General features: G+C 42.4%; 1 protein-coding gene across 1 annotated transcript; it reads left to right on the forward strand.

The window, feature by feature from the left end:
• Nucleotides 1-4,411: 4,411 nt before the first annotated feature.
• On the forward strand, nt 4,412-13,246 carry LOC308083691 (uncharacterized protein; the record flags this gene model as incomplete). The annotated part of the gene is made up of 6 exons (XM_080426005.1): nt 4,412-4,417; nt 5,390-5,459; nt 6,007-6,108; nt 8,509-8,760; nt 12,638-12,766; nt 13,194-13,246. 6 exons carry the CDS (start codon nt 4,412-4,414, stop codon nt 13,244-13,246), a joined length of 612 nt encoding a protein of 203 aa, XP_080282131.1.
• Between the last annotated feature and the right edge of the window lie 5,272 nt (nt 13,247-18,518).

Below are 18,518 nucleotides of genomic sequence, written 5' to 3' on the forward strand. Positions count from 1 at the left end.
CCTTTGTCACACACATGGGGGTGTTTCGATACACGAGGATGCCTTTCGGACCCAGCTCGGCCCCCAGCTGTTTCCAGAAAATCATGGCCACCATACTAGCAGGCATCCCTGGGGTAGCGATCTATTTGTGGTTCATGGCTCAACGCCTGCTGCCCACGACGAGCGCCTTCGCCGAGTCCTCCATGTCCTTGCCAGCCAGCACCTCACTCTGAACGGGGACAAATGTGTCTTCGCCGTGCCTGAGATAGAGTTTGTGGGGTTCCGCCTGAATGCCAAGGGGCTCCGTCCACTCCAGTCTAATGTGGAGGCTGTGCTACGCCTCCCTGAGCCTGCCTGTCCAGCCCAAGTGGCCTCGTTCCTCGGAATGACAGCCTACTACTTACGTTTTCTCCCTCAGTATTCGGCCACCACAGCCCCGCTGCGCGAGCTGTTGAAGAAGGACGCACCATGGGTTTGGACCCCCGCCTGTTCAGACGCCGTCCAGCAGCTCAAAGTCCAGCTCACCTCGCCACCCGTGCTCGCACACTTCGACCTCGCAAGCCCCACACTCCTCACCTGTGACGCCTCCAGCGCTGGGGGCTGTGCTGTCCCAGATCCATGCTGGCGTTGAGCGGCCCATCGCTTTTGCCTCTCGGGCTCTAACTCAGCAGAACAAAAGTACTCAGTGGGGGAACGGGAGGCCTTGGCTTGCATCTGAGCGAGCGAGCGTTGGCATATGTACTTGTATGGCCGTTCCTTCACACTGCGGACGGATCACCAGGCCCTCACGGCTCTGCTCGCAACGTCTGGCACAGGGCATAGGCCACTCAGGATCCATCGCTGGTCGGAGCGGCTCCAGCAGTATAACTTCAGCCTGCAATTCACTCCAGGTCGTGACAACGTAGTAGCAGACCTACTGTCACGGGCAACCCCCGGCGCTAAGGTCCCAGACCAGCTGGTTCCCTTTCACCGGGTCAAGGACGAGCTGTCCTGCTGGAATGACGTCTGCATAGCCCGCGGCCTCTGCACCGTGGTGCCTGACTGCCTAAGACCATGTATCTTGACCATGGCCCACGAGGGTCATCTGGGCATTGTGAGGGTGAAGCAGCGCTGTCGTGACCTGGTGTGGTGGCCTGGCATTGACAGAGACATCAAGGCCTTAGTGAGGGACTGTACAGCTTGCCTTCTCAGTGGAAAAACCGGCCCACCCGCCCCGCCGCCGCTGCAACCGCTGCATTGGCCTGACAAGCCCTGGGAGCACCTCCAGCTCTACATCTGCGGGGAGCTTCATGCAGTCCCACACCACCAGCGTTTCATGGTGGTGGTGTACGACCTTCATTCCAAGTGGCCTGAGGTGCTCTCCACGGGGACTGTTACCACCCGCGTGGTGACTGAGTTCCTGGACTTGCTCTTCTCCCGCTGGGGGCACCCTACGGCCATCACGACGGATAATGGCCCCCAGTTTATCTCTGCGGAGTTTGCTGCCTTCCTGGAGGACAAGGGCATAAAGCACGTCCGTACATCATTCTACCACCCTGAGGCCAACGGGGGGGTGGAAAGATTTAACCAGACACTGAAGAATGGCATCAGAGCTCACCTGGCAGATGGCTTCTCCTTCTCTACAGCTCTTCGCCGCACGCTTCTGCACTACAGAGCCTCACAGCATTCCACTACCGGTTGCTCCCCAGCATTCCTCATGTTGGGACGGGAGCTGCAGCTGCCTTTGGATCGACTGAGGGCTTCCGTGATGGTGCCACCTTCAGCTCGAGGGCGCAACAGAGTCCGCCACCGGCAGCGTCAGATGAAGCAGCGTTTCGACAGGACACGGAGGGTGAAGACTCCATCGTTCGCGGCCCTGGACTGGGTCCGCGTCCGCCGCCCTCACAGGGGCCACAAGCTGCAGTCTTTCTGGTCCACGCCTATGCAGATAACCGACCAGCTGGGGCCTGCCACTTTCCGCCTGTCCGATGGGTCACGCTGGCATGCCAGGCGCATTCGGCGAGTGCCACCACCTGCTGTCGTGGGGCCGGAGGCTGCCATGCCTGTTACACCGCCTGCTGCCGCAGGTATGTGGGCTAATACTGACTTTGAGTTTACAGCAGGTGATATGGACTTGCCCCCGGTGCGCCCTGTGGCACCTGATGACCACCCGGTGGTGGTGCGCCCTCCGGCACCTAATGACCACCCGGTGGTGCCCGTGGCACGGCCAGTTCGAGACCGGGCTCGACCAGATTACCTCAAGGACTATGTTACCAATTTCTGAATGCATAAGACATTGGGGGGGTGGGGTTGTGTTTCATGGTTTTCTATGGGGGGGGGAAATGTTGTGTATGAGTGTACCGTTGTGTTTACGACACTAGACCGTAAAGTGTGACTGCTCTGTTGTTGTACCGGCTTGTAACGTGCGTTGCCAGCGTACATGTTTGTTACCCAGTAAAGATGGACCTATAAAGCTCACCCTTCTAGTAGCGTGCCTTATTATGTGGATATAACAAGTTGTAGTAATAATAATAATATGGGTAATAATAATAATAATAATAAGGGTAATAATAATAAGGGTAATAATAATGATGATAATAATAATAATAATAATATATATATATATTTTTTATTATTCTGAATACAACATTAATGGACTGAACCAGTCTGTCTGTCTGTCTGTCTGTCTGTCTGATATAAATTATTATATTATGAACCATACACTAACCACTTCAGACCTATTTTATACATACGCTATTTGAAAATAGCAGATCTACAAGCTCACAGTAACCGAGCTTGTAGATCTGCTATTTGTTGAACAACGTGTTGCTAATCACCGCGTTGGGAGCTTACATCTGGGGCTGTCATTACTGGACTGATATTATTTATTGGGGGGGGGGGGGGGCAGCTGTAGGCAAGTGGTACATATTGCTGGAGATAGATAGTTAGATAGACAGACGGACAGGCAGACAGACAGACAGACAGACAGACAGACAGACAGACAGACAGACAGACAGACAGACAGACAGACAGACAGACAGACAGACAGACAGACAGACAGACAGACAGACAGACAGACAGACAGACAGACAGACAGACAGACAGACAGACAGACAGACAGACAGACAGACAGACAGACAGACCGATCGATCGATCGATCGATCGATCTACAAGATACATAGATAGATAGATACATATACACAGACAGACAGACAAACAGACAGACAGACAGACAGACAGACAGACAGACAGACAGACAGACAGACAGACAGACAGACAGACAGACAGACAGACAGACAGACAGACCGAATCAGGGGGGGGGGGGGGGGGGCGGGGGGGCAGCTGTAGGCAAGTGGTACATATTGCTGGAGATAGATAGTTAGATAGACGGACGGACGGACGGACGGACGGACGGACGGACGGACGGACGGACAGACAGACAGACAGACGGACAGACGGACAGACAGACAGACAGACAGACAGACAGACAGACAGACAGACAGACAGACAGACAGACAGACAGACAGACAGATCGATCGATCTACAAGATACATAGATAGGTAGATACATATACACAGACAGACAGACAGACAGACAGACAGACAGACAGACCGAATCACACTAACCGATGCGCTTACTTTAATTGTGATATAATAATAATAATTATAATAATCCTACACTTCGCTGATTATATTATGAATCACTAACCAATTCAGACGTATTTTATACATACACTATTTGAAAATAGCAGATAAGCTCACAATAACAGTTGTTGTGAGCTTGTAGATCTGCTATTTGTTGAACAACATGCTGGAGATAGATAGTTTGATAGATAGATAGATATTTAGATAGATTTATAGATAGACAGACAGACAGACACACCTTTTTTTCGGTTTAATTTTTTTCATTTTTCTTTTCTGAAACCGCTCCATTAGCGGCGCTAAGGTGGAGCTTGGAGCTTGAGGGTCCATAGCTAAAACCCCCAAAAATGTTAGCCTACAGTGGGCTATATATATGTACAGTACACGTTGTGTATTATTATGTTACAGCATGCACTTGCGCACGTGGGAAAATCCGGCTTGATATCAATAGAGAAAATGAATTCTAATACATTCTAATAAATTCATGACTGATACCAAATGAAAATATAAACTTGAAAGACCATATAAACATTAAAATTATAAGAATTCAAGTACAATTGCCAGAGATCTGGCCAAATGAAATCTCAACTGTTCTGTTTGAATGCACAAAATATGCTGATATAGAATTATTATGAGTGACCCCTTGGGCCAGGGGGGGGGGGGGGGGTGGGGTTCGGGGGGGGTCCCTTTGGGGGGGGGGTGTAGGAGTGGGGGGGTTTAGGAATGTGGATTACAGTAAAATTGTAATGACAAATTCCAAGATGAACTCTGCAGCCGCACTGAGGCGCTCCAAGCCGTCAGATATTCCCCGAATGTTGGTACCTGGATTGCCTTTCAATAAAACCATATTTGATGGGCATATGTATCACCTACCTGTTACTGATTTGAGAGAATTTACATTATTGTAATCAGTTCATTATTTCCTGTGTAAACCATGAATAAAACTGAAGTGTGTCATTTGGAGCGAATGGAATGGACTTCAAACGGCCCCGCCTCTGGTCCCGCCTCCCTGCGAGGTTTCGAGTAGCAGTTTCAGAGTTTCAACACTTATGGCATGCCTCTGCCGCCGCTGCTGCTGCTGTGTGTGTGCGTGCGCGCGCGCGCGTGCGTGTGTGTGTTCAGAGATTTGAGGAGAATGTGCTGCTGTGTGTGTGACGCTAAATCACAGTTTCAAAATAAAGTTTAACCATTGATTTTTTTTTCAGTCTTTCAACAATAAAGTTGCTAGTTTCAAAAACGATTCCCATTTAAAAGGTTTCTAACATGGAAAACAAAATAATACCCAAGGAGAACAGTGCCAAAATGCATATTCTGAAAGTGTGTTTGTGACCAATTTGAAACTCTGAAAAGGTGTTGACGAAACACTGTAAAATGTGTTTGCAAGGATTTGAGAAACACTTTCAGCCTATCAACACTTTTTTCAAAGATTCAAAACCAGTTCTCAGTCTTGAAATTATTTTCAAGCCTTTTGAACCCTTTATTTTAAGTCAGGAGTTTACAAGGTTTCACACATGTAAAACAAAATAATACCCAGGGAGAACAGTGCCAAAATGCATATTCTGAAAGTGTGTTTGTGACAAATTTGAAACTCTGAAAATGTGTTGGCGAAACACTGTAAAATATTTTTTTTCAGAGATTCAACACTTTTTTCAGAGATTCAACACTTTTTTCAGAGATTCAACACTTTTTTCAGAGATTCGAAACGAGTTTTCAGTCTTGCAAAAAAGGTTTTCAAGGTTCTGAAACCTTTATTTGAAGTTAGGAGTATTGGCAGTGATCCGATTCCATAGCGGTGGTCTGTGAAAAGACATGCCAAGAAAGGCAATGGAACCTGCAACAACGGATGGGGAGCCACCGACAGTATGTAGCAGTGATCATTTTTACAGCAAATTTTGATTTAGTTTTGTCATAGTCTTTTGAATAAAATGTCATTTCGTTTTAGTTTTTGTTTAGTTTTAGTCGACTAAAAGATTTTGTCAACAAAAAAATATGTTTTAAATATCTTGATCGCGTTGTAACGGGAGATTGTGAGCTTGTAGATCTTCTATTTTCAGAGCGCAACACCCAACCAAACATAAAATTACTATTTTAGTTCTACTGGATCTCTTCTCCACTAGTCCCTCCCTAACATTTTTGTCTAGTTTTTATTTGTTGACGAAATTGTCAATATGTGTGTCTTAGTTTTAGTCGCCATAAATTAGTTTTTATTTAGTTCTTATTTAGTTTTTGTCAGTGAAAAAAGGTAGTCGACGAACATCTTTCGTCATAGTTTTAGTCAACGAAATGAACACTGGATGGATGGAAAGAAAGAAAGAAAGAAAGAAAGAAAGAAAGAAAGAAAGAAAGAAAGAAAGAAAGAAAGAAAGAAAGAAAGAAACTGAAAAAGTGTCATTGTAATTTTTTGTAGGAGCATCCTGTACCATAACCCTGTATCATCTGGATGGAGGAGTTTACTGGTGTCAGTCTAATTCAGGAGAAGTCAGCCGGTCCATCAACATTGCAATCTCTGGTACAATCAATATAATTACATCAATATATATTATAATCTATGTATTGTGGTGGGTTAACAGATATAATTCACATACTGTCATTGTTAACACATATATAGGTGCATTCCCATTCAAGAGGTATAAGGTGTCACATTGTGTCTGTCTAGCAGCATTGTGTTGAGCTAACCTTGACAATTCAAGAGGATAATAAAATTAATTGGAACGTAAAGGATCACCAAGGATTATCTCCCATTATCCAACCTCAAGCACAACATATTCTATTCACAAAGACAAAGAGACTATAGCAATGTATCAACATTTTAATAGCTAGAACTGTAGTATGACATCAATATCATAGATGTCATACTAAATCTTGAAAAGCCCATGAAAGCCCATTTCATGGGCCCTACCAATCCAGTAGCCCAGAATTACTGAGTAAAATGTTTCAAATGAGGTCCATATTCATATAGTGACAACAACATACAATGTTTAGGGCAGTAGTGTGTTTAATGCCTACTAACAACAGTAACCCCCCGAGTCGAAGTGTCCTTGAGTAAGACGCTGAACCCTGCATTGCTCCCGATGAGCAGGTTGGTGCCTTGCATGGTTTCCTCCGCCATCGGTGTATGAATGTGTGTGTGAATGGGTGAATGTAATGCACAATCTATGTAAAGCACTTTGGATAAAAGTGCCATATAAATGCACCATTGTATTTATTTTACAAAGTGGAGGCTTGATTTTGCTCTTTCAAGTAAGACCAAATGAAGCAGTGGCATTGGCAATGCACATACAGAGCCTTGACATCGTGTTGAAGAATTCTTGCTTGCAGTCCTCTGTACTGGCCACTCATGTTCGCAGCACCATCATAGCCTTTTACCACGCATGTTTTCAAGCTGTAGGTCATTGATCTGTGGCAATTCATGAACCATCTCCTCACCTCCTGTTGTTGACACATTGCAGACCCTGGAGGAAGCGCTCCTTGACATCCATTTCACACACGTAACGCACAACAACGGTGACATGCTCACTAGTATGAGATAAATCAGTGGTATAATCTATGTATATAGTTGCCCTGGTTTGAGCTTGTGGCAGACGCATCCTTACCCCTGAAAGCGTTCCCCTGACGTGCCAGATACAAAATGAGGTCAATTAATCGGGTCAAAATCTCTCTGTTTCTTTGTTTCTCTCGCTCTCTTATCGCCATATCTTGCTTATCTCAGACATCAAAAGCTGCTTTTTAATATGTGTTCCATCGCACCATGCTGGTTAAGTAATACTCCAACCATGGCTTATTTTCATACCACTGCCTTTGAAATGATCGGTCATATTAGTTTTTAGGTTGACAGGGCTCTCTATCAACACACATTTTGACATAGCTGGTATTACAGATCAAAGGCTTGGTTGTGGCAGGATCTGTAGGAAACTGTAATGATGCAAGTTTTGATAGGGCCTGTTCAACAAGTTTTTCCTGATATCAACTTGAGCCTCCTCTCTCTCCGTCTTCACCTCTGGTGTTAGTTGTACGTCCTCATCCTCTCTTTCTCTCTCTGTAATTATATCTAAAGCTCCCTCCTCTCTATCTGGTGGTGTTAGTCGTACGGCCTTCTCCTCTCTCTCTTACGTAACACTTTCTAAATCTGATTCATCTGTTCTCTCAGGTACGCTGCTGGTACAATACTTGGTGGCCTAAAATGGAACAAAATTTCTCAATTCATGAACGCAGTGTGCGATTTCCGTGAAATTTTACACACACATTCCCACCTGCATTCATGATTTGAGGCATTTTGTTCCAAAAATGTGGATTGCTAAATTAGACCTGCTGGTGGCGCTATAACAGGCCAATGTGAAAAGGGGGACATTTCTTCCTTGGCTTAGTGGGAATGTGCGTGCAAAATTTCACGGAAATTGCACACTGCGTTCATGACTTGAGGAATTTTGTTCAAAACGGACCTATACTGCAAACTTTGGAAGCCAATGTTAGCCAAGTAGGATAGAATATGAAATATAAGACACATCCATCTTGATCACATGACTATAGGGATACTGTGTACCAATTTGCGTGATTTTTGGACAGAATCTGAGTATAGGACCAAAAAAATGGTTTTTACAAAAGTCAGCGCTATGAAAAAATGTGGGGCAAATGTTCTGCTGTGGCATCCAGGGAGTGTGTGTGCGCAGTTTCACAGCGACCAGGCCAACGGTGGCGGATATTAGCTGGTTGCAGACAGAAGGACGGACGGACGAACACACGGACAGACGGACAGGGGGCAAAACATAATTATTCTCTCGCCATGACGACTCTCTCGCCTTTCGGCCTGGTGGAGACAATAGACAGTTCGAGGAGGGGGGGGGGCTGATGTCTATGTGTGCACTACTGCACATGCCTGCATGTTCATAACTCAGCCTGCTGTTGGTTCTAGATGTGATCCTGGAGAGCCCTCTACTTCCTGTGAAGGAAGGAAGTGATGTCACTCTGCGCTGCCTGTCCAAAGACAAGACGGGCAACCCATCCTCTGACCTCCCAGCTGATTTCTATAAAGATGGATCCCTCATCAGCGCTGAGTCTACAGGACAGATGACCATCCACAATGTCTCCAAGTCTGATGAAGGATTCTACAAGTGTCACATCTCTGGCCTTGGACAGTCACCAGAGAGCTGGCTGGATGTGAGAAGTGAGTCTTCAGCCTTTTTAAAGATTATTTTATCAACATAGAAGATAAACAAGTCTTTGCACAATCTGGGAACCCATTTGGTAAAACAAATAAAATAATAATATTATGTTTAGGGCAGTAGTGTGTTTATTCCTACTAACAACATTAAATATTTAGGGCAGTAGTATGTTTATTCCTACTAATAACATTAAATGTTTGGGGCAATAGTGTAATGATGCCTACTAACAACATTAAATGTTTAGGGCAATAGTGTAATGATGCCTACAGTAGGCATCATTACACTATTGCCCTAAACATTTAATATTATTAGTAGGCAGCCTACTAATAATATTAAATGTTTAGGGCAGTAGTGTGTTTATTCCTACTAACAACATTACATGTTTAGGGCAGTAGTGTGTTTATTCCTACTAACAACATTACATGTTTAGGGCAGTAGTGTGTTTATTCCTACTAACAACATTACATGTTTAGGGCAGTAGTGTGTTTATTCCTACTAACAACATTACATGTTTAGGGCAGTAGTGTGTTTATTCCTAATAACAACATACATTTTTAACCCTCCAAGACCCGCAGTTGTAATATTACAACATTTGTATTTTATCAAAAACATGGTATAAATCATTTGTTTTCCTGTTATTCTTTCACCTAAACATCATCATTGGATCCTATTGTTTAGTCTTGCAATGTCATTGGCCGGGATATTTGCATATAAATACCCCCCACAGAGGCAGGAAAAGTCACAACTTGAAAATCCTTGAAGGAAGAACAATCTCTTTTTCACTGGACAGGATTTCTCACAAAAAAGTAAGTAAAATGTCTGCAATAATTTTTTTGGTGATCATTAGAATGTCTAGAACATGTACATATGATATTATTGGGAAAGATATCCCCCAAATGTAAATTAGAGCATGCTTTATACTTGTTGTTTTTTTACAACTCTGGGTCATAGTGGTAGCAAATAGCAATGCCACCTGTTCACCTGGCTAAGTGGAGTCTTATAGTTTTCACAATACATTTATACAATTATGTGTATTTTCCCCACATTGCATTACTATATATATATATATATATACCACAAATAACCACAAACATTACCAAAATGTTTTGCTAAAACATTATAGGCAATGAAATGTTATAACTTATAAGCTAAAGCAGTATATTTGTCTTCGAGTACAATTGGTTAAAACATACAAATTGGTATGTGTGTGTGTGTGTGTGTGTGTGTGTGTGTGTGTGTGTGTGTGTGTGTGTGTGTGTGTGTGTGTGTGTATATATATATATATATATATATATATATATATACCAATTTGTATATTGTAACCAATTGTACTCGAAGACAAATATACTGCATCATTAGCTTATAACATGTCATTGCCTATAATGTTTTAGCAAAACATTTTGGTAATGTTTGTGGTTAGCAATCAGTGTATGGTAATTGTTCATATGGGAGTCGCCCAGTTAAGAATCTCTCATCATTGTTCATGTGATGGGTGTTGGGATTGCCCACTTACAGTCATCCCCAATCCCTTTGTTAGGCTAAGCATCATCATTCATCACTGATGGTGCTAAGTACCATCATCACTGATGCCACTTGTGAGGATAAGCAAAGTACAATAGGTTGGCCAGACAGTATTGTGTGACTTGTGAAATATGTACCTGCAGTGAGATGTGCTAGTACTAATGTACTAATGGTATTTCTTTATTTTCATTTCAGAATGCCACAAGCAAGGAGAGAGCCTCGCTTCACTGCAAGGGATGTGTTGGATATTGTAATGAATGGAGAGAGTGATGTGGACATCGACTTTACTGAAACTGATGAAGAGTCGGATGAAGAGGCCTGTGGAGAGGAGTCCAAAGAAAACCATCCACCCAGTGAACCCAGTGAACCCACTGACCCACTGCCCCCCCCCCAACCGGCCAAACACGCCAAACCCAGTGAAAGATATCAGTGGCAGAAGAAGACCTTCATCAGCCCTAATACAGACTTTTCTGGTCCACCTTTGACTGAAGATGTGAGTAATGACCACAATGAAAACAAGCCCTATGCTTTTTGTGTTATCCTTTTAGTATTGCTTCTGTATGTGCTCCTGTACCATATGCCAAACTTGCTAATAAAAACATTCATTCATTCAATCCCTCAGAACCGCCTACCGAACTGCAACCTCGAAGATGACAAGAGCTTGAAGAAGAAGGGGAGGGGTGCCTTTGACTACAGAGTGGAGAAAAACCACAACATCGCTGTGGTCAAGTGGTACGACAACAGGGCTGTCACACTTGTCTCATCCTTTGCTGGAACAGAACCTGTGGAGGCGACTCAACGCTGGGACAAGGCCAACAAGACCTACATTGAAGTTCAAAGGCCGTACATTGTGGGCACCTACAACAAGTACATGGGTGGTGTGGATTTGCTGGACTCCTTCACAGCCAAGTACAAGTTCCCCCTGAAAGCCCGTCGCTGGTACATGTACATCTTCTGGCACACCATCACCCTTGCTGTGATCAACGCCTGGCTCCTCTACAAACGCGACTGTGAAGCTCTCAAGGTCCCACAGAAAGACATCCTGATACTCAGACTCTTCCAAGCAGATCTTGCATCCTCTCTCATTCTGGTAAGAATCAAGTTATGTTTACCATTTGTCATTTTAGTATTTCAATGTTTGCAATATCTCAGACTTGTATCCTGATGAATCTTTGACATGTATATTCATTTATTCTGTTCTAATCAGGTGAACACTGCAGTCAAAACGCCAAAGAGGGGACGGCCATCTTCAGCTCAGAAGAGACAACTGGAAGATAGTCCAGACTGCAATCCACGCAAGGCACCATGTCAACATCGGCCATCAGATGTGCGCCAGGACCAAGTTGGACACCTCCCACGGAAGACAGAGAGGGGGCGCTGCAGGAATAGTGGCTGTTCAAGTTACACCAGCTTACTCTGCCACAAGTGTGGTGTTCGTCTGTGCATTTCAGGAGACCGAAACTGTTTCTGGGACTATCACTGCTAAAAAGCAAGTGATTGTAAATGGTGTTCAAATAGATGGATGAGAGGGGGTGCCCGTTTCATTTTGAGCAGGTGTGAATTGGTCTTCGGTGGAGGGCTGTTTGCATCACATTGTGACCAGTGTATATTGTAATTAGGTTTCTTTAGTACATTCATTGTACTGTTTTTCATTTTGTTCTTTTAATAAAATCAAAATTCTTAAAAATATGGCTTATTGATGTTATTATTCATAATGTACTGTTCTGAGGCCCAATATTATTCATAATGTATACTGTTCTGAGGCCAAATGATAAACCATAACCATATAAATGAACCCTTAAGTTGTTTTAGTGAAGTATATAGACATTTGCCATGCTATTCTGACAGTGAGTAAAATGGCCTATAGGAAATTCTGCTACCCGTTAGACCCACTGTTGTAATATTACAACATTTCAATAAAACCTTACGAAAACTATTTTTTTTAAAAAACATTATATTTTCCTCTCCAAAGTACTCCTAAAACACCATCTGAAAGGTTGACAATTTTTTTTTGTAAGTAGAAATATATCCGGGTCTTGCAGGGTTAAGGCAGTAGTGTGTTTATTCCTAATAACAACATTAAATGTTTAAGGCAGTAGTGTGTTTATTCCTACTAACAACATTACATGTTTAGGGGCAGTAGTGTGTTTATTCCTAATAACAACATACATTTTTAAGGCAGTAGTGTGTTTATTCCTAATAACAACATTAAATGTTTAAGGCAGTAGTGTGTTTATTCCTACTAACAAACATTAAACGTTTAGGGCAGTAGTGCCGACACATTCTGCTGCCAGCAGACCCTGTCTTGGGAGATTAGTGTGTATGGATAAATAATGAAAGCCATTGTTTTCTTTACAGCTTCAACTTGCTCCGCACCCCGCCTCCTGTCTCTGCCCCATATGATCATTCATCTACTGATGTTCATTCCTTATGTGGTGTCAACCATCCTCTGCATATCCATAATGAGAGCCAGATCCAGAGCTAGAGGTGAGAGAAACATGTTATACAAACACACACCTTAACCTTTTAAGACCGGGAACGCATCGGTGTGTCATTTTAAGATTTATTTGGCTATCCAAAAATAGCAGATCTACAAGCTCATAGCGCGACACCGAGTGCCGTGCTATGAACTTGTAGATCTGCTATCTTTAAAAAATCGTGAACATTTCTGCAAATCTTTGAATATATATTTTTTTCAAGCGAACATTTTTAACTCATGTTACAACTTCTGGGGGTCCCCGGAACAAAATATTTTGAGATGGGGGTCCGCGGCCAAATATATATAATTTTGGGGGCCTTCGGAACCACTGGTCTAGAGCCCTATCTTACACCCAGCACTAAATCTCTCTCTCTCTCTCTCTCTCTCTCTCTCTCTCTCTCTCTCTCTCTCTCTCTCTCTCTCTCTCTCCTGCAGCCAATGTGAGGAAGAGAAGAGACGTCAATGATGTCATCATGGAGGCCGTGTAGACAACGGAGCATGTGAGCGGAGCGGAGCGGGTGGAAATGCTGCTCAGCGCTCCAGGGGGCTGATTTCAAGCTCGCTATTCACTCACGTTGACTCCCCTCGCGCTCCGCTCCCCGTCGCTCCGTCGCTCACGTTGATTTGCGCACCTCTCGCTCCACGCTCCGCTCAAACCGGGCCGCTCAACAGTAAAAGAAAAGAAAAGAAAAAGAAAGTAGAAATTCGAATGAAATCTTGATCAAGGACGTGCACAGCGGTGCGCCGTGCACTGCTGGATGTCTGTGTGTCTCTGAGTCAGTGTGACCGGGCATGCTCAAACATTCGGTGCGCGGCGCCCGCCGGGGCGGCTTGGAGTGGCAGGCGGTCCTCGCTCCGAGTAGCACTCCAACCTTTTTATAAACTACTCCTCGCTCACGTCAAAATTGCGTCGCTCCGCTCCTCGCTCCGCTCACATGCTCTGGTAGACAATCAGAAGTGTTGAAGGCAGGGCCAGCTTAAGCATTCGTGGTGCCCGGTGCTTGGACCCGGTTCGGGGCCGTTTTGTCAGCGCGCGGGGGGGGGGGGGGGGGGGGTCACTCTTTTAGCGCTCCTTCAGCAGCCGCTGCTTCTAAATTTTGATAGTTCTGTCTTCTTTCACTTTCTCCGCGCCGTTTGGTGGGCTCAATGGAGCCTGACTGCAGCCTTGAATTCAGTGGAATGCTTTTGAGTTAATGAGAAAATATAATTCTGAATGACTGAGACCTTTGTAAAGTACTGGCTTCTGGAAAATAAAAGAAGACATATCACACATTGTTTTCTGCTGTGTTGCTTTTCGATGTGTACGCTGTATACGTTTATTGAGCTATCTAAAGAGCTCAAAGTTTGCGTTACTGCAGAGCCAGAAACCAGTGTTGCCAAGTCCGCTTATTATAAGCGACTTTGGGCTTATTTTTCTGTGAAGTTGCTTGTAAATATGTTTTTGTTGCGGGTTGCGTTTTTTTTCTATTGTAGTTGATTATTTGGGCTTGCTTCACAATTTGAAAATTGTTTTAACCAGTGGTTCTCAATAATGTTTATGTCATGGACCCCCCCCCCCCCACATTAATATGTATTTGTCCCTAACCCTGAAAATGTTTTGTGCCAGGGAGCCCCGTACCAAATTTGTATTAGTGTTTAAATTTAAAACATCTTCAAATATTTCACATTTTATTTCAAGATTTTCTTTGAAAATAGCAGATCTACAAGCTCACAACACGTCACATCGCAATGCGTTGTGAGCTTGTAGATCGGCTATTTTCAATGTATACAGTATAAAGGTTTAAAGTGCTCATATAGCCGAGTGCAGAGGTCTTCAACAGGGGTCTTTATATTCGTATTGTTGTTTGCAGTCATAATTGCTTGGGATGATTTAAGCCATTGTTTATATTGTGAGTGAAGAAATAGCTGTTGTTGGTCTATGACTAGATCATGGGTTCCCAAACTTTTCAGCCCGCGACCCCAAAATAACGCGGCCATTGACTCGCGACCCCACCGAACCGTGGAGGTAATTTACGCACATAAACTTGGACGTTCGATGCGCATTTGTAGTATGACTTTTGACTGTAGGCCTACTACTTGTACTGTTAATAATCTTGTTAATATAGAATCCACATTTACAGTACCTAATGAGATGGGTAAAATGTACTATTTGTAATCATTTTTAGATTGAAATACATTATGTAGATAGATTTTTTTTTTAATTGCTTTTGACCCCAAATAATTTTGCGACCCCACCGTCAATGTCAACTTTGGGAACCCCTGGACTAGATGATATGTTGGTATGATAACCCTTCCTGAGTCTGTAGATGATATGTTGGTATGATAACCCTTCCTACAATATGTCTGTAGATGATATTTTGGTATGATTACTCTTCCTGAGTCTGTAGATGATATGTTGGTATGATAACCCTTCCTGAGTCTGTAGATGATATGTTGGTATGATAACCCTTCCTGAGTCTGTAGATGATATGTTGGTATGATAACCCTTACAGGTCTGTAACTCTGAGCCTCATTCACTAAGCTCATATTTTGTATTATCGGCATTTATGCAACTTCCCACGTTAAGAGTCTGATTCATCCCAAAAAATTTTTTCCATGTACTGCACCCTTTCTCCATATATCTATATGAATTCTATATATATCATATTCTCTGTATTTGTACCCTTTCTCACGTCTGCTGAGGCAGACTTACATGGGAACAAAGCTTGTATTTGTCATTAGAATGACTTTCTTCATGATAAATCATTACAATATTGCCAAACCTTAAATAAAATATGTATATGCCCAACGTTTGTCAGCACACATAGAAAAAAAGATTTCAAATGAGCCTGATCTGATATATATTTTTATTTATTTGCTTTTTGAATCTTGTCCCTGACCACCAATACATTACAATAAACAACTGAAACTAATAAACACTGAATCAGAACTAAGCGTTTTCACTAAATTAAAACTAAACTAGCAAAACCCGCTATAAAAACGAATATAAAAACTCAAATGAAAGCATGAAGTGAAAAAAAATAAGAAAAAGAAAAGAAACTAATGAAAGATTCTAAACTATAATAGCAGTTTGTACCGGTCCTTGATTCATAAAGAACATAATACAATCTATTGTCAGTTATTTATTCTAAAACAGACACTACCAATCCTTGATTCATAAGACAGAGCAGGGGTCTTCAATGTGTTCATAGATTTCATAGATATCTTCATAGACTAGTTTGAGAGACACTGTTATGTTATGTTTATGTTATGTTTATTTATTTGATATGGACATCACAAATTACATTGGACGGAACCAGATGCATTGCTTACAGTGTATATAGCACGAGTGCTAATTTTCAACACCTGTCCACAGGAAGCTTTTCTAAAATACAGTAACACCATTCTAAAACCCAATCAGGTACAAAAAATAATAATTGTATAAATATATATATACGTATAGATATAGATATATATACACACATACACACCCATAGATATGTACTGTATGCATACACATATATACACACACTCACATGTACTAATAATTAACAGAATCAAAATCAATATCAGACCCAATACATTAACTAAACAAAAGAAGACATAATCATTCAAATAACCAATCAGTAACTATACATGTGAGCACAGTTGATTTGATTTCAACCATAATTTGAGCCCTCTGTTAAACACATTACCATCCGTCTCTAGTTTTAGAACCGTAGGCAAAGAGTTCCAAAGGTTTACCCCCTTTACTGAGAAGGCAGACTGCCCGAATGTGTTCTTGCTTATAGGCACAGTACAGTCACCATGTGTTGATGCTCGTGTATTTGCTCTACCAGAGCTCTGACGCCTATCAACCAGTCCAGAAAACAGAGGTGAAACATGATTATGTAAGCATTTAAAAACCAATTTGATAGTACAAAAAACCACAAAATTTTCAAAAGTAAAAAGGTTGTGTTTTCTTAAAATACCACAGTGGTGCCATCTCATCGGTCATCAGTGTTGTGAAAATCAGTGTTTTGTTTACACATAATCTGTTGGATTCATACAGTTTACAATGTAGGCATTTATCAGACTCTTAATCCGGTGTGATTTACAGTAAGCAGGTAAAGACAAGGTAATACATAAAATGCATAGAAATAGTAATCTAGGATCATAGATAAACCAAGAACCTATCATCAGTCTAACAGTAGAATCTCCAAAAATCTATAATATGTTCATTGAAACTATACACACTATAGGATGCCAGGTCTACAATGACCTGACATCTGTCTACATCAGTGGTTCACAAACTTTTTTGTGCCAACGACCCCCCTGACGCGTTGTCAACTTAGGTCTGCTATTTTCAAATGGCCTAGGTATAAAATAGGGCTAAAGTGGTTAATGTATGTTTTATAATATAATCATTTATATCTGCAAAGTAACTAGTAACTAAAGTTTCACATAATTGTAGTGGAGTACAAGTACAATATTTGCCTCTGAGATGTAGTGGAGTAGAAGTAAAAGTATTGAAAATTGGAAATACTCCAGTAAAGTAAAAAATACCTCAAAATTGTACTCAAGTACAGTACTTGAGTAAATGTACTTAGTTACTTTCCACCACTGTTCACTTATAACGACACGTATAAACTAGGAACACCAGGATGAAGGTTTTTAACCACATGAACCCTATATCGTCCCTTTGCTGGAGAGAACATCAGCTGGAAACAGCTGATCTACAAGCTGACAACGTGACGCGTCGTGAGGAGCAGAGCCCTGAGGAACCCCGGACAGCTATAGTATAGAGGGTTTAAGAATTTAAACATGTTTACCAGATCTCACACACCTCTGCTCTAGCTTTATAAATCCCCATTCCTGCATAGATAGGTTGTGTGAAGGAGGTTCTTTCTCTATGCAGGAGCCTCATTCCGCTGTTTCCATCAACACTGTAGAAACACAGAATACCTTCTCGCTGATCTACAAACACCCCGACCCTGTTCCTCCCTGTGGAGGGAACAGGTCCTGACACTTCAGTATCAATGCTGTTTCCACTGAACTCGTAGTGTTTAGCACCATCAGGACCATGGCAACATAACCTCCAGGACTTGTCATTGAATCCAAAGCCTGATAGATCCCACTCCTCTCTGTTGATGTCTTTATAACTGACTGCTATACCAGCAGCCTCTCCACTCCATTCAACTTCAAAGTAAGAAGGATCAGACAGACTCTCTCTACTCAACACCTGATGGTAATTGGTAAATCTCTCTGGATGATCAGCATAATGTTGGTCTTGTTCTGTATAAGTCACCCTCATGTTGTTCTCTGACAGGATGAGGTTCCCATTCACTGTGTTTGGGTCGAATGACAGAGGAGAGGAATCTGTGAGAAAAACACATGATAAAATATCACAACTAAGTACCAAGTACAGAGCAAACAGTTTTCTAAGTATTGAGGGTTTAAGAGGTTAAATGTGTGAACTTTAACATGAATCCAACATATTAACCCATTAAGACCTGAGGTCTTATTATATTGTATAGTTATAATTATTATTAATACATTGTTACTGAACACACACTCTATAGTAATGATTACTATCACAATATAGAGCTACTTAACACTGTTACTGAACACACACTCTATAGCAATGATTACTATCACAATATAGAGCTATTTAACACTGTTAATCAGGCCTGGCATTTCGTCATTTTAGGGGCAAGGCCACTTGACCTTTGGTGTAGTCAATGTTTTGAGGTTACAAAGGCCAAATGCCTGCGCAGGTAGGCCATGAAATAAAACAATGTT

Source organism: Gymnoscopelus braueri, assembly GCF_963280865.1.
Source record: "Gymnoscopelus braueri genome assembly, chromosome: 4".
NCBI lineage: Eukaryota > Metazoa > Chordata > Actinopteri > Myctophiformes > Myctophidae > Gymnoscopelus > Gymnoscopelus braueri.